This window comes from Hesperophylax consimilis, chromosome 22, assembly GCF_061612785.1.
Source record: "Hesperophylax consimilis isolate HC1 chromosome 22, BYU_Hcon_1.0, whole genome shotgun sequence".
NCBI lineage: Eukaryota > Metazoa > Arthropoda > Insecta > Trichoptera > Limnephilidae > Hesperophylax > Hesperophylax consimilis.
The window spans coordinates 10,896,260-10,914,022 of NC_142857.1; the positions used below are offsets into that span (position 1 = coordinate 10,896,260).

A 17,763-nucleotide genomic window follows, 5' to 3' on the forward strand; every position below is an offset into this window, starting at 1 on the left:
CATTATAGAAAAAAAAATTAAAACACTTCTATAATGCGTGGAAGCCCCGGACAGATCTGTCCCTCAGTGGTTCTAATAGAATATGATGTTAGTGGCTAATAATGTCCTTACGAGGTATGAAAGATTAAATAAATTTCAGAATTTTTTACTAATTCAACGTTAAAAAATACATCCCCTTAGTACAGAAACAAGGGTAGGTTTGTTGGTATTATGGTGCCAAGTACCTTAGAACAATCTGTCTTTAATGTAAATTGAGCGGACCTGCTGTCAAATCGAATGACGTCAATAGGTACCCGATGTATACCCAGTACCTACCCGAGCCACCCCATTCTTCCATTCTCTCGCCGCACAATAATAGACTGGGCCGCCCCATTAACGATAGAAGGGTTTACCTTCGATTATATAAAGATGGAATGGAATTATAATACATATTACTAGTGCAGATCCGTGAAAAATCACGGGATATTATAACTTTTGGAATTGTGAAGGAATCGAAGTAAACTTGAAAAATTATGACATCTTAATCGAAAACATTTAAATTGAACAATTATTAATAAGTAAAATATTTTCAATGACTAAATTGACGCTTGTTTGACATGATTTACACTTATCAGTTCCAATTTTGAAAATTTAATTTCTTCAATGTTGTATAATTTTACAAGAAAATTGTCAGTAAACTAGAAAAATTATGACGTCTGTCAAACATTTAAACAAAAAGAACTCGTTTCAAATTAAAAATATTAATTATTAAATAATTTTGGTACCTACTTTATCGTTTGACTGATATGTTTTTTACGTTGCTTGAAATGGTTTAGTCGGGTTTGGTGAACAGATCTGTATAGTCGGTTATTCAGTATCTCCTTCCCCTCTTCACTATCTTTATGATTCCATATTCCAATTGGCTCCAAACGTTTGGGAGCAGTTGGGACTCTTGTGCGGTATTTACACAAAAAATAACAGTAATTACATTACAGCAAAATTCGTAGAAAACAGTTCATTCAATTACTAACTATTTTTTTACAACCAGGCTTTGCTCGAGTCTTTTTTCGTTTAGGCCTTCGTTTTTTGGCCCTCAGTGCCCTCAGTAGATGATTTTTTTTAAATTTGAACGAAATGGGCTGTTCAAATTTCCAAATGCCAGAACTCACACCTCGATGTTGTTTTTATGGGATATCATTATGGGTACATTTAAACTTTTTGTATTCAAATATATTTTTGGTGACCATTTCGTTAGATTAATGTAAGAAATTTCGATGCCAAAATAATAATACGGTGCTCAGTTTTTACGTGAATTTCGCACAAAAGTCCAACTGTGCGGAGCCAGTGGGAATTATGGTATGTAAAGGTAGAAGGAGAGGGAAAGAGAAGAAGAAGGAGAATTGGATGGTTGGGAAATACTAGACTTTTCAGTTCTGACACCATACACGATATAATATGTGAACAGTTCCGTAATCTTGTCTTGTTTCACACAAAAGAAGAATTGAATCCCGTAAGTCTAAACATAAACTTTAGGTCGCACAGTTTACACCCGCGCTCCCTACAGATCATAGGACCATTCCACGTAATCGTCACGATGAGGATGTTTTCGTCTACCAAAATCCCAACAATAAAGTGAAACATTTTTTCTAAATTTAATATATTATATTGGTTGAAACGAAGGTTCTACCATTATTCTAATGTTCTTCTCACGCCAGCGCGTACCATGGAAATAATTTAATTTGTAATTTTTCTCAATTTCTGTGTGCTTTCGTAAATTGTTTTCAGAACACAAATCGTCATTGACCTTATTATATATTATGTAAAACATGTGATTACTGTAAGTTTTAATCAAAATTTGATTTGAAATTGAACATTAAAAGTGAAAACGAATAGTTTTTCCACTATTTTTCGTGGCATGGCCAGTTCTTGAAAGCCAAATCAAGTTGCATGCTAATGTCTGACCAATCTTCTGAATCACGTAAAATATTATAATAATGCTTTTAGATTAATATCAGGTTATTTTCTGAGAAGAACTTAACTGTATACGTTGAGTGGGTTTTGAACATGCAATACCAAGCTATCGTGAATGAAGTTGTTTTAATTTTGTTAAAATTTCGTCAATGTACTTACTTATAGTATCAAACTAGTGTCAAATAATAAAATTTAAACATTTTTTTTAAATTCCTATTGCAAAACTGAGTTGCGCAAAGAGAAATAACATTATATTGTTCTCTGGTAATTTGGGTATCGAATTTACAAGTGAGAATTAAATCGTGAACGTTTTAACAGCAGCTTTTATGACGGGCTCCCTGGCTTTAAAATTTGCAGATTAAATTTAGCTAAGCAGATTTTTTAATCCTTCATAAATCAAGAAGAAAATGCAGTTACGAGCTAAAAACATGCGCGTTGGTGTAGAAATTGCGGACAGAAAAAGCTGTGTAAATATTATGCCATCTGAGTTCACCGTTCAAGAGCTTTTGATGCTTCGTACAATCAACCCATTCGTAAAAATCCTGTACTGTAATCCTGTAACATTATTTTCTTGATCTCTTCAACAAGTGTATTTTTGTGTCCAGGGTGGAGGCCGCAGAAGGCGAGCTGAGCATCTCGGCGGGTGACTATCTACTGGTGTGGGGCAACGGGCCGGAGCCGGGCAGCAGCTTCCTGGATGCCGAGCTGCTGGACGGTCGGCGGGGGCTGGTGCCGGCACACTTCGTGCAACGGCTCGTGGGGGATGACCTGCTCGAGTTTCACCAGGTGAGGAATATGTGACGATGGCTACCTGCTGGTGTGTGACAATGGACCGAAGCCGGGCAGCAGCTTCCTGGACGGTCGGCGGGGGCTGGTGCCGGCACACTTCGTGCAGCGGCTCGTGGGGGATGATCTGCTCGAGTTTCACCAGGTGAGGAATATGTGACGATGACTATCTGCTGATGTGTGCCAACGAACCGGAGCCGGGCAGCAGCTTTCTGGATGCCGAGCTGGTGGACGGCCGGTGGGGGCTGATGCCGGCACACTTCATGCAGCGGCTCGTGGGGGATGATCTGCTCGAGTTTGACCAGGTACCGTGCCAGAGCAGTATAGCAGCTACCTGGATAGATTGCCTGCCAGAGAAGGTGCACGGCCCACTTCGTAAAGCGGCTCGTAGAGGCTAACCTGCTGGTGTGTAATATCAGTTGATGGATATGTAATGATGGTTCAACGGGCTGGAGCCGATAACAAAATGGCTGGAGATTATCAATTGGTTTGAGGGTTGTATGTTAATTTAAGAAACCCAAATAGAGATTTCTGTTGATTAGAGGAAGATAGCACAATATCTTCCAGTTATTTGTGCAACTCAACAGTTTTGTTTTCAGCAACTCATCAATATTGTGACAGTTTGCTGATGATTTTTTTAACCGAGAGATTCTGTTTATTTTAACAATCCAGCTGGATTATCAGTTGATAAGAGTAACCCATAGGATGATTTTTTTAAACTCAACAGAAGACTTTATATTCGTTTAAGGAACCCAGCAGCAGGATTATCTTTTAATTTGATCAATGAACACGATATTTTCCATTGATTTGAACAATCAGGCAGTAGACTTTTATGCTTATTTTAGCAACCCATCAAGAGTCAATGATGATTTTCTGTTAATAAGAGCATATTAATATGATGCAGTCGTCAATTAATCGGTTGATTTCAGAAAATAATAGACATGTAATACATGCACTATTGCACTATTGTGAACACTATCTGTTAGTATTTGTAACTACAAAAATTTTGCTGTTTTTACGACCAGGAAGACTTTATGATATCAATTAATTGATGGAAAATTCCACCTTTAAAATCCTGCATTAATCACCATGCACTTGCCTGTTCAGAGCTTTCTTCAGTAGTTGGAGATGCTTTTTCAAATGTTCGTTTTACTAATCGATCATGTTATTAGGTAATATATTCCCCAGTAAAAAATGTGTTAAATTGTGAATATCAGTTTATATAACATCCACTTTAACCTGTTTTGAAAAAATTTCTTTACAAAAGGATGGTATTAAGTTCCTATGTATGAATTGTTTGTCTTTTTGAATTGCGAGGTGTTTTTTTCATGGAGTCATACTCGCAATCTTTCAGTTTCTATTGGCACAGACCCACCCTCCATTTAATCTATATCCACCAGATCCCAGTTCATAGTTGACACTGAGCTTTGCTCTTCTCCTCTCTCTCTCTAAATATTGTGATATTCTCCTATTAATCTCCAAATCCCATTCGGCTTGGGGTTTCAGCTCCTCCAGGACCGTCTGCCTGCCGTCCCTCTCTTGTGTTGCTACTCTCACCTGTTCCAAAGACATCATCAGCCGTATCTCTCTCAGGTTTTTTATCTATTCTATTTTATTTCATATTATTTTATTTTTATTTATATTTTTCTATTTTTTACACCTCCACGTTTGTTGTTTCATTTATCTCTTTTATTTATTAATTTCAATTTCTTTTTTCAATAAACACTGATACTTTCACAAAACACTCGTATTGCGGTATTGATTGGATTTTAATATTATTTAGTACATTTATATTATATTTGAAAATGATAAATAATCAGTTGACACCTGTACAAGACTTTCATCAGTTTTATCCGATTTTCCTTATTTAATTCGTATTTGCACATTAACAAGTATTGCTAAGTTGATTGCGTCAGGTATATTCTGTGAACTATTTTATATCTCATATATTTTTCTATTTTGGCAACCTCACAAGATTTGTGTGCTATTACATCCCCCGATTATTATTTGATGATTGACACTTCCACAAAAGTATCAGTTTATTTCATTGGATGATATATTCGATTCCCCATATTGTATTAAAATCCGAAGACGTATCGTATTAATAGCAGCAGCTGATATATTCCATTCCCCAAATTATATATTTTCTTTGGCACAAGACATGTCGAATTATTTCATCACATTTATATTCGGTTCCCTTTATTATATTACAATTGGCACGTTTAAAAGACTCGTCATGTTGATAGCGTTTTCTGATATGCGCGATATAATATATTATATTGACGCTTTCCCAATATTGATATAGTGGATTTCATCAGATACTTTTGTTTCTCTAACTTATTTACATTTTCACCTTCACAAGACCGATATAGTTGATTTCATCAGATATTTGTTTCCCTTATTTATTTTCATTGACACCTTCACAAGACAGATCTATTTGATTTTGTCAGATATTATTATTTCCCTTATTTATTTACATTGGCACCTCCACAAGACTGATATAGTTGATTTTGTTAGGTGTAATTGTTTCACAAGACTGGTCTAGTTGATTTAATCAGATATTTATTACCCCTTACTTATTTACATTGGAACCTTCACAAGACTGATATAGTCGATTTCGTCAGTTATAATTGTTTCACGTTGATTTCATTAGATATTATTGTACCCCTTACTTATTTACCATTGACACTTTCACAAGTCTGATATAGTTGATTTCGTCAGGTATAATTGTTTCACAAGACTGGTCTAGTTGATTTCATTAGATATTATTGTATCCCTTACTTATTTACATTGGCACTTTCACAAGACTGATATAGTTGATTTCGTCAGGTATAATTGTTTCACAAGACTGGTCTAGTTGATTTCATTAGATATTATTGTATCCCTTACTTATTTACATTGGCACTTTCACAAGACTGATATAGTTGATTTCGTCAGGTATAATTGTTTCACAAGACTGGTCTAGTTGATTTCATTAGTATTATTGTTTCCCTTACTTATTTACACTGGCACCTTCAAAAGACTGATATAGTTGATTTCATCAGATATAATTATTTCCCCTTACTTATTTACATTGGAACTTTCGCAAGACTGGTCTAGTTGGTGTTTCATTTATAATTGTTTGACAAGACTGATCTATTTTCATTGGCAACACTATAAAACTGATCTAGTTGATTTCTTCAGATAAAACTGTTTCCCAATATTTAATGTTTATTGAACTTCAATAGATTTATTAGTTACCCATCTTTAAAAATGATTACTGACGTATTCTCAAAACTGCATTACACCCATAGATACATCAGATTTATCTATTTTTTAATTAGATTCCTCCACAAAATATTGTATTCACTGCGAAAGATGTCATAGGACCTCTAATTTTTGCATTATTATCTGTAATATATTTGATGTTAAATCTTTCTATCTCGGAATCATTATATATTTTAATCTATGATCGTTATTATTGTGTATGATTATATCAATTATTTATTTCATTTTTATTATTTCGATTTTTTTATTATACTTTGTTGTATGGTCAAAGCAACAGCATGCCAAACCGTCAGGTGTGAAGAATTTTGTTATTTTCTCTGATAAGTGCAAACAATTTATAGATTCAGTTAAATTATTTCAATTATTCCCTTGGTTTATTTTACAAACAGCTTTACACTTTTAAATGCCTAAAGTTCTGAAAAAGAAAACTTCGAAAAAGAATAATTGTGATTTCTGAAATCACCTAAAAATTCACCCGAATGTACATCAACTGTATTTCCTCCACTTAACCTGGGAGACATCTAGAGCTAACAGTACCCATCGTATTACATATATTATCTAAAAAGTTCTGCAAGTAATTTGAATATTTTTTTACTACCCAATGGTCCAAAAATTACAAATATTTTCTAAATAATTGGTTGCAGTCTAAAAAGTTAGTATTATATCGTTTTATTTTACTAGGTACTTAAAATATGCACTGTGGCACTCCATCGAATCTACAAGGTGTCCGGAAACTCGTAGTAAACTGGTGAATCTACATCACATACAGTTTAAAACACAAAAAAACTTTTTCGATCATTTGTTTTTTTTTTTTCATTTTTATTTCAGCAACCAATGGGTTAGAATCATAGACATATGAATATTAGTAGACCTGCCCTAAGTGATTAAAAGCATATTATCCCCACTCCCCATACCGGTTCCATTGGAGCCGGCTGTGCTCGCGTATGGCCTCAAGTGAAATTTGAAAACGTGACGTCATCATTCTTGTGCGAACTATGGTCGAGGCATCATCGGTTCATTTTACGAAATAACACGGCAAAATGTTGACTTGTACTATGAAAACTTGTAAAAATAGATGTGAAAAAGAGAATAAACCCAATTGTCGTATTACATTCCATATACACGGTGTCCGGAAACTCGTAGTACAAGCGGGAAACTGGATAATCTACACCACATGGGGAACCCAAAAAAACATAATTTTTTTTGATTTGAGCATTTTCAAAAAAAAAAAAAAAAAAAACAAAAAAAAATATCAGATGTTTTAACCCTGCAGAGCAGAAATATTTTATGACTACACCGGGTTAAATGAAGGGTGATTTCAAAATAATGCTTCAAATCCGAGTTTCTTCATTTGTTTTACTTTAAAATAGTTTTAAGGCGAAATAGGTAGACTTGACCTGAAATTTGGCATTTTTGAGGTCACTTTTAGACGTATGGACACTTTTCTAGAAAAAAACACAAATTGATTTCGAAAGATCGTTATTTTATCTTGTAAAGTAAGTTGTAAAATTTTGGAAAATGATATTATTTTCATACCATAATAAAGTGTTACCGTTGGACGATATGCAGATTTGTTGCATTTTCAAAGGCGAAGTTGTATCATACAACAAATATTTCAAATCATATAATAATACAGTATAAACAATCAATAAATTATCTATCATATATATGTATAAGAATTTTGTTTTTATTTCAAATAAAATTACTAATAAATAAATCCGAGGACGCGTTTTGTGACGAAAATCCCTCAATTTGACTATTTATTTATGACCTTACAAATTGGTATAGTTGAGATCTTTTTACAAAAATAATTTACTATGATATTATTGAAACATTAAAAATAATTTATGACCAAAAAATATATTCTTAAAGTATATAATAGTAATTAATTTCGATTCGCGTTTATTGTTTGTTCGTTGTTTCTGATTACCTCGGCGCAAGCCGAAATTTTATCATTCCCCGCTGCGACAGCGCGGCGAGCAGACGTCTATTCCACGCCAGTCTACTTGATAACATTTTAACGAAATTCCTCGTTTAAAAATGAGGAGAAAAATACTATCGGACAAAATTTTTATAAGAAAACAAAAATTTCGTCATCAAAAACGTACATGGGAGAAATATTTGCAGAAAAAAAAGGGTTAGTCATATTTAATTATCCTTGTACATTGTACGTACTCTATATGCTACAGGGTCGTTCAAACGAATCAGTCAGAATACGCATATATTTTTTATAACATTTAGCGATAATTTTGTGTTGTTTAATTTTCAGGGAAAATAATCACCTACCGACGAATGGTTGTGATTCTGAAGCAAATATTGTCTCTAAAATTCCGTCGGTATGTGTAATTTACATTAATATTATTATTATTTTATTATGTAAATAGGTAATACCTACAATATATTGTGAATCATGGATATTATGGTGACCGAAACCGTCAATATCGGGGTATTTATAAACTAGCAATTATTCCCGGCGTTACGCGAGTTACACGCACAAAACCATACCCTTGTATACATGGTGTCGGGAAACGCGTAGTATATTACTGTGACCGATTCAACTCTAATTACCGCGGTAATTATAAACAAGCATTTATTATCCGGTGTTGCGCGATTTACGCGCATGCAACATTACCACGTGTACACGGTGTCGGGAAACTCGTGGTGAAATTACGGTGACTGAAACCGTGAATATCGCGGTAATTATAAAATATCAATAATTCCCGGCATTACGCGAGTTACACGCACAAAACCATACCCTTGTATACCAGCGCCCTTGAGGTGATTTCAGCGCCCTTGAGGTGATTTTGCACAAAAACGGCGCTATACAAGTCATCCAATTATTATTATTATTATTATTATGGTGTCGGGAAATGCATGGTATATTACGGTGACCGATTCAACTGTAATTACCGCGATAATCATAAACCATAATTTACTACCCGACGTTGCGCGAGCAACACGTATGCAACAGTACCTTGTACACACGGTGTCGGGTAACTCGTGGTAAAATGTTTCCAGTCATGGATTCAACGTTGGGATAAGTATATCTCTAGTCAAGCACAGTACTTCGAAGGAGACACATTAAGCTGTACAATTTCTGTTTCGAAATCTTCCTCATATAAATATATTTAACTGGCTACAAAAGAGCAGGCAATGCCGCATTCTAGTCTATGCGTATATGATTCCCGTCAAATTACGGTTTTGAATCGTGATGTGCGATTCAAATCATGTTTTTGTTAATAATTTCTATTCTATTGTCCAATTCCCTATTACATTGGTATAATTCAACATATTTAGTATTTTTAGTGTTACTTTTTGTCAGTTTAATAATGTCATATTGTGAATTGAGCTTCTTGTTTTAGAAGAAAAAAAACAAGGTTATTTTGATATAATTACTTTAAGTATTAGAAATAAAACTTACTGGTAATACCTATCTTACAAACGGATAAATATGTAAGACGAGAGATTTTTTACAATCAAACTTAATGTTAATCACTTTTGTAAAACCTATGTAAAATAAAATTTAAAAAAAAACAAGTGAATAAAAATATTTGAAAAATTAAAAAAAAAAGTTTTTTCAAATACCTACCTATTTTGTACCTACTATGTCAACGCACTACATTTGTATTTATTTATGTTTACGCACTCCGACTTATAATTTACAAATATGTATGTAACTACTTATTAGGAAGAAAGCTACAACCGAAAATTCAAACACAATAATTGTTATTTCATCGGAACCATGCTGTAGGTTTCGACCGCCGCGCGGAGTATACGGCTGGCAGTGGAATGAATATGGTATTTCTGTCTCGTTCTAAAAAACTTCCGATCGTGAGACTGTCTTTTGACGAAATTCGAATTCTCGGTCGCTGGTTAATACGCCTTAATTAGTTTGGTACTTTGATCTTCAGTAATAATTTATAAGAATTTGATTAAAAAAAAAAAAAAAATCAACTTCAAACTCGATTTACTCGATAACGAAAGCTCAAATAAAAAAAAATACTACAAAATCGACTCCAAATGTGATGTAGATTCACCAGTTTCCCGCTTGTACTACGAGTTTCCGGACACCCTGTATAAGCATTATTTTACTTTATTTTAAGCATATTCACATCGTATAATATGAATCAGTTGTTACTATCACATCGAGAAACGTCTGGACGCGAAACACAAAGCTGGTTGGTTGCTGGGAAGTAAATTATGAACATTTATAAAAGTGTCTTAACTAAATACTTAAACGAAATATTCGACTCTGAAAATAGAACCGAATTTTTTTGCCGAATTTGGACTTCGCAAATTTTTTCATAACGTGGCGAGTAATTTGCGCTCCCATGTAAAAATGTCTATTCATTCAAAAGCAGATTTTACTTTTAAGAAGTAAATGGTGATATTATAATGCGAGATGCCTATTTACTGTCAGATTGATTTATTGACGAATCACAGTCAGCTTCACTCCCTTCGTTCTTCAACAGTTGATTTTACCCCTCGCCATTATCTTCTCGTCTATTAATTCCTATGTCTGTGGTTAGAATGCTTTTGGAACATGGTCAGTGCCTAGAAGCATTTAGAATAAACAGCTGATATTAACCCCTAGCGACCGATTTTTTAAAAATAAGATCTTAAAAATTATGACTCTTCAAGACTTCGGACTCGATTTACTCTAAAACTAAAAGTTACATGATGTAGATTCACTTGTTTCCGCATGGACTACGTATTTTTAGACACCATTATGTTAAAACCAAATCATCATTCCATTCGTCAAAGGTCTTAAAAACAGTAATTCTAATAGATTCACAAAAAAAAAATCACTTCGAAAAGTAACCATTTTTCTAATCCTCCAGGCAGTGGTATCAACTCTTCGAGACGCGGACGAGGGCCTTCTTCACAGCGATCCTTCCCTTCCCATGGACATGTCTCGTCTGCAGGAACTGCAAGATGTGGCGGAAGGGCCTGAAGACGATGACTCTGGTGAGTTCGAAACGTCCATCAGTGTTCAAACCAACATCCATACTGTTTGATGTGTAAATTTTGACAATTTTAATAAAGAGGTCTTCTTTATACATATCCTGAAAGAGGCTCATAAGTTAAAAACAAATTCCCGACAGCCTCGGTACTATGGATACTTTTACAAACAATATTTACCAAAAATGGTTTTGCACCAATGAGATGAACAATTCTAAATACTTGAATTGTTGTAAATAATAAAATGGCATAATCGAGATCTGATATTCCTTCGAAATTATTGAGTTGTTTGCATAGTTGAAATACCTTTTACAATTTTTAAGCGATTTAGTTTTTTTGATTATTTCGTTTAATTAAACATTTGTTTCAAATATATTCAATTTTGCTATTTCTGTAGCAAAAATAAAGTATTTCGTTTTTTTAAAAGCATTCAATTTGATAGTTTCGACCATCAAAAAGTTTAATTTATGCCCCTCACCTTGACATTGATCAAATGACTTTGTAGAAATTCAACTTTTTAATACATAAAACTAAACTTATTAATTAATGGATTGAGAAAGTACCAATTTTCTATTTCACTTATAAAAAATAGTGGTTTGCAAGAAAAAACATCCTCTGGACAACTGTCAAATTTCAAAACTTCTATCTTTAATCTTTTTAAAATCATCTGAGCCTCTATTTTCAAAAATATCTGTTGTATTTCCTGCATTTGCTAGTTGAAATTACTTATGTGTATCATGAAATCCCTCACTTCTCTCGATGTATCCACCTACCTATCTCTCTTTCTCTCTCTTCTCCCCACTCTCTTTCTACCATCTTCATTATGCATCCCCTTTCGTTCTCCGAACCCTTCTATCTCCCTCTTGCATCTTCCCTTGCACGTTATCGTAAAACCATGCATGATCTTTGTATATTTATCGTTCGATGTGTGTGAAAAAAACGTTACTTTCTGTTATTGTAAAAATGATGTATCAACGTAGTAGAGTGAACAATATTTGGCGTTTTGGAAATCTTTGTATTTTTTCTGTAATATTATAAATAGTTCTAAATGGAATCAGTAAACAGAATCAAGACTTGATTTTTAATGTTATTATAATGTTGAAATATTTCGTTCTGTATTAAATCTTTGAAGAATAGTTTAAATTCAATATTTGATCTAAAACCAACAAATTAGTTAAATAGTGTATCTATAGCGTCTCCTTTTTTTTCCTTTTCCTGTCTTTCCTTCCTTGTTCCGTTCCTTCCCACCTTCCTTGAATCCTTCATCTTCCTTCATGTCCTTTCTTCCAAATTCCTTGATCATTTATTTCCCTACGAATCTAAATATTATAAACACAACTTACTAAATAATGGTTTACGAAATTTTTGAAAATAATACATTTCGGCTAATATTTTTTTTCACACACTGACTTACTACTATTTATTATTTAATTTTGCTTTGCCTACGAGTCCCTTTTATATCTCACCAAATCAAACCTAACCACAATTTATAAACAATCGTTAATTCATTGTCGCTATCATTTCATCTCTCATTTATCCTCAAAAAACTATCACAATCTCTTATTAAATTTCATAATCACATTAATGCACGGTGCTTTTCAAATATTAAAATGTCACTTTTTACTATCTTCACGGTCTTTTATTTCACATTTCTATAAAAATCTTGCACATAAATCAAACGTTTCAACGTTTTTAACTTCTTTAGAATTTCCGAGAGATTTCGATATGTTTTTACAAATTTCCAGTGCCGTAGATACTCCAAAGGTTGCGAATTCAAACTCTAATTCAGAAAGCAATACCTCTTCAAACCAATTTCACTTCGACCCATTAACTAATAGTTCTCACACAAATTCCTACGAAAATCAATCAAAATATCAACATTCATCTAGAATTCCCAGTTCTTCCGCTGATAGCCCTTCCAACTCGCACCAATCTCCCAGGAGAAAATCTCACCCAAAGTCAAGTATTCCTAGCAGTAGCCTCCAATCTCACACAAATCACGAAGTGACACAATCATCTTACTCTCCACAAAAGTCCACTGGCAACACATCAAAACCCGATCCAAAAACTTTTCAAAAACCTTTTGATCATCGAACAGATCAATATGGCAGCATCATATTCTCTCACCAGTCTAGAGATTACTCTGAATTATCTGAAACAGCCCATCAGTTTGACAATGCTCCAGAAACACTAACATTCTCTCATCCGTATACAGTTCAATTTGAAAATATGATGAATAATTCATTTGAACCTCAGTCTTCCAAAAAACAACCAAATTTATCTTCAATACATGATAACTCGTTCCAATCTCCACAAACTGCACTTGAAAGATCAGAGTTTTCTGATCAATCATACACTGCTTTACTTGCGACAATTCCACGTTCCCAAAAATCGCACAATAATTCCAAAACATACCACCAATCTTTTGATACTGAAGTACCTTTAACTCGCAGCTCCCTAAATGCCGCTGAAGATTTCTTGAAATCTCATACCGAGAGCAATTCTAACTCGCAGCAGACTTATGACAAAAACAATGCATTCCCCACAACTGCTCAAAAGAAATCAAGAGCTTCCACTCCACCATCTACAATCGCCTTATACATTCACGATTCTCCAAAACATAATATGCATTCTCGGATACCGAATCCACACCATTCTCAGAGTAAGTCCTCGAATGTCTCTAACGCTGCCCAGAAGATCCAGAATGCTCCTTCAACTATTCACATAGCTGCACCTGATTGTGGACAGTCTTTTTTGTCTCACAAACCTACGGCTGCTCCTGTCAATTTATCTCTCTCTAAACAATCATCTGTCGACAATAATTCAATTTCTTGTCAGCCTAATATTCCTTACTCTTCCCCATTAACATTGAATGCAATCCAATCTCCTAAACATAGCAATCTTCTGAAGTCAAGCATTCAACAGCCTACAAAATTGCTCTATTCTGATTTCTCCGCAGCGACTCAAAAATCACACATTGTTCCAAATGACATTATCCCAACTTCTCTTCAATCTCCAAAACATCATATTACTCCAGCGTCAAATATTTCAAGATCTCAACTGCCTTATGCAGAACAAGCAATAGCTCAATATAATATTGATTCCGAACTTCAAAAACTCCCGCAGGTAATTAAAACTGAGTCAGTTTGTATTCCTCACCAACCTCCTAATATACCCTACAGTTCACCAACTTCTATAGTGGTGAATACTCGCCAATCTGCGAGACGAATGACAATAACATCAAAACCAATTATTCCCACTTCTCTCCAATATCAAACTATTCCTGAAGCTCCACAAGTTCCCCAATCTCATAGAACTACAGAAGCAGCTCAATTTGCTCAACAGTCGCAGAATACTGCTATTCAAAGCTCTCACCAGATTCAATCTGTTCCAGTTAATGCTCAATTTGCTCATGAATCTTACACCGCTACTCATCAAACCTCCCAACAAGCTCTCTTAAGTGCACAATTCTCTCATCTACCTAGCATTTCTAATATTTCAAATACTCACCAATCTCATACCACTCCAGAACCTGCACCAATCTCTCATCAATCATACGCCGCTGCTTTTCCAAACTCTCAGCAACCTCAAAATATGAATTACACCCCTCCATTTGTCATCATTCCCAATACCTACCAACCAATAAAATCTCATTCTGCAAGCACCATCAGTTCTCATCAATCCAACATTGTCGCTAGCCCAAACCCTCACCAATCTAATACCGCTCCCATAAACACACAATTAACTCATCAATCTCTTGTTAACTCACAAGTTGCTCAACAAGTTCACGCAGGAGCTCTTCAAACCTCTCACACAAACTCTTTAAACTTACAAGTTTTATCCCAACAATCGCACGCCAAATCATTAAACTCACAAATATTATCCCTGCAAACTCATGTTTCTCTGGAAAACGCGCAGTTGGCTTATCAGTATCAATCTCTCGGCAATGGAAGCTCGAATCAATCCCACACTTCTCTCGAAAACGCACAGCTATCTCATCAGTATCAAACTGTGGGTCACGCGAGTTCAAATCTATCGCACACTTCTCTGGAAAACTCACAGCTGTCTTACCAGACACACCCGGCCAATCAGACCATCTACAGACCTGCAGACACCTCCCAGCACTCCGAAAGCTCGAGTCCAGAGTGTCCCCTCCTGTCCCCGGTAGCTCGGGCCCCCTCGGCCTCGCCTGACTTCCCTGACCTAATGTTCTCGGTACTAGTGCCCGCGCCCCGCCAGCTCACCCTGGAGCGTCAGCTGAACAAGAGCGTGCTGATAGGCTGGACGGCTCCCGAGCCGCATACGCAAGCCCCCGCGCAGATCGACAGCTACCACGTCTATGTGGACGGGGTGCTGAAGACCACTGTCAAGGCGACGGAGAGAACAAGGGCACTTGTTGAAGGGGTGGACTCTAACAGGGTAAGTTTAATCATCTATTTTTCTTTGTTGTTACCCCATTTCAAGATCTTCACTGCCTCAAACAAACTCTTCCAGGTGGCTCTGATTAGTATCTGTATCTGTATGGGAGCAGTTAGGCTTAGGTCAGCACATTACCTACAATTGGACCTCGTTTGAGAATGTAATGAAGTTGGAATCTGAATCGGTTGAAATCTTTTTTTTCACTATTTATGATTTAGATAAAGCAAAACGGTTTTAAGATGGTGTTTATCATTATTAGTCATATCGATGATTATCCATATTTTTTTTTCCAAAGGGTATATTCTTATTGGCAAACGTATCGAACGGCAATTTTAATATCTACGAAATTTTAGAGCATGTCACTTTATGCCATCTGAAAATATATTGGTATATGCAGGGCTAGATTCCTTTTGTTTTTATATTTTATTCATTAATTTGTTCTGCATCATCTCATTTATCCCCGTCGATTCTGGCAAATAAACTTAAGTGCGAACATAGATTTTTGCCATAACTGATATTTATGATGACTCTGACAGAATATACATAGCTGACTGATATTCCCTTCAAATACAATATTTTTGTCAGCTACTCTCATTGACACTGTATGCAAAATTGTGCCTTAAGTACAGAGGTCTACTCACAAATTTACAGCATATTGCTAAATGAATCGGAAGACGAAGGGGGACTTATTATAATGCATTTATTATGTATTCCATCTATTTTATAAAGATCTGCCACATAATTCTCATTGAACTGATTTTTATGCTGATCTTTGATATTTCGTGAATTTCTAAGATTGAATATTAACTACCACAAAAGTGATCATAACTTTTTGTTTTACTCAGCGAACTTTGGTGTATTATTAGTATGGCCAATAGATATAAGTGATGTCAAATGACAACTTTAGGCGACTTATGAAAAAGTTACACGGAGAAAACTAATTGCTATAAAATATTGCTAATTTACTAAGAACCTCTTCCAATTATTCATAATACGGTTAAACCGGGATTTCAGGCCTTTAACAAAGACCTTCGAAACACGTGTTCATAAATAATCTAGTATTTTCACATTTCGTCATTATATAATATCAGGAACACGCGTTCTTCTATATTATGAATGTACTAAAAGTTTATTAGAAAATGGTTTGCAGTCCCGTTTTTACAAGATTTTACTAAATCAGCAATAATCATTTTTCTCCTTGGAGATATGGCAAAAAGATGTATCTGCTGAAAATTTCAAATAACACAGATGTTAATAAACATGTTAATGACAAATGATGTTAATAACAAAAATGTCAATAAACATCAATTCAAATAAGCAAAATAATAACGAGATTGTGTTGGGATGTTAATTACGCATCTTTTCAAAAATAAAGCTTGAAATCATCTTTGATAATAAATACCCTGTTAACCGATTTCAAAAATTATTTTTTTTGCTCTCCTGTAAAATAGTGTCAACAGCAGATATAACCCTTTGCCATATCACCGAATTCTAATTTAAAATTCAATATCACTCGTAAATATTATCAAATAAACTATTATATATTTAATACCTCCAACTTCTGACATTTACAATAATTCTGATGGCAACATACTATACGAGCGCCTCCTAGTGGCGTGGTTTTATTTCATAGATTTTAATGATTTTTTTTGCGTAAAAAACATTAAAGCTGCCATTAACTCTGTCTTTGATGGCTTAGGAAAGTGATAAAATAATTAGTAGATTTAAATTTATGTTATCAAGAACATTTTATTTGCTAGGATTTAACGAACTTGCATTTTATTTCATCAACTAACCTTTCAGTGTTTTTTGGCATTCTGAAAACGACTTGAAGTGTATTTGTTGTTATTTTGTAATTATTTAACAGAACCTACTTTTTGGAACATTTTCGATACATATTGCTATATGTATTGATCAACAAATGAGAAAGCGCAAAACACTGCCACCAAGTACAGAATACAGAGTTTTCCAATAAGAGGTGTTATTTTAAATAGCCCGCTATTTCGGTAGATGTTACTTTTAAAGCTGTCATTTTTTAACATTTGACAAGTAGAAACTACGTCATTAATAAAAATGGAACGATACACGCTTCAACAATGCATTTAAATTATTAAAATTCACTTGAGTGAATCAAATGCAAATCATCTTGAGTGATGAGGCCCATTTCCACCTCGGTGGCTTCTTCGTCAATAATCAAAATTGTCGCATCTGAGGCTCGAAAAACCCAAGAGTTATTGTTGAAAAGCCTCTCTATCCTCAACGTGTGACTGTTTGGTGCGGTTTATGGTCCGGCGGAGTCATTGGACCTTACTTTTTCGAAAATGAGGCTGGAGCAACAGTTACGGTGAATGTATTGCGCTATCGAGAGGTGATTAATGA

At 34.8% G+C, this 17,763-nt stretch overlaps 1 protein-coding gene across 7 annotated transcripts in view; it reads left to right on the top strand.

The window, feature by feature from the left end:
* The window catches only part of Rbp (RIMS binding protein), a 230,051-nt gene that overhangs the window by 120,557 nt on the left and 91,731 nt on the right, over window positions 1-17,763 (top strand). For all 7 annotated transcript variants that reach the window (XM_089645260.1, XM_089645264.1, XM_089645265.1 and 4 more), the window contains 3 exons: window positions 2,556-2,736; window positions 10,845-10,971; window positions 15,188-15,384. In XM_089645260.1, coding sequence (XP_089501386.1) covers window positions 2,556-2,736; window positions 10,845-10,971; window positions 15,188-15,384 — 505 coding nt within the window. The remainder of the gene's footprint in view (window positions 1-2,555; window positions 2,737-10,844; window positions 10,972-15,187; window positions 15,385-17,763) is intronic.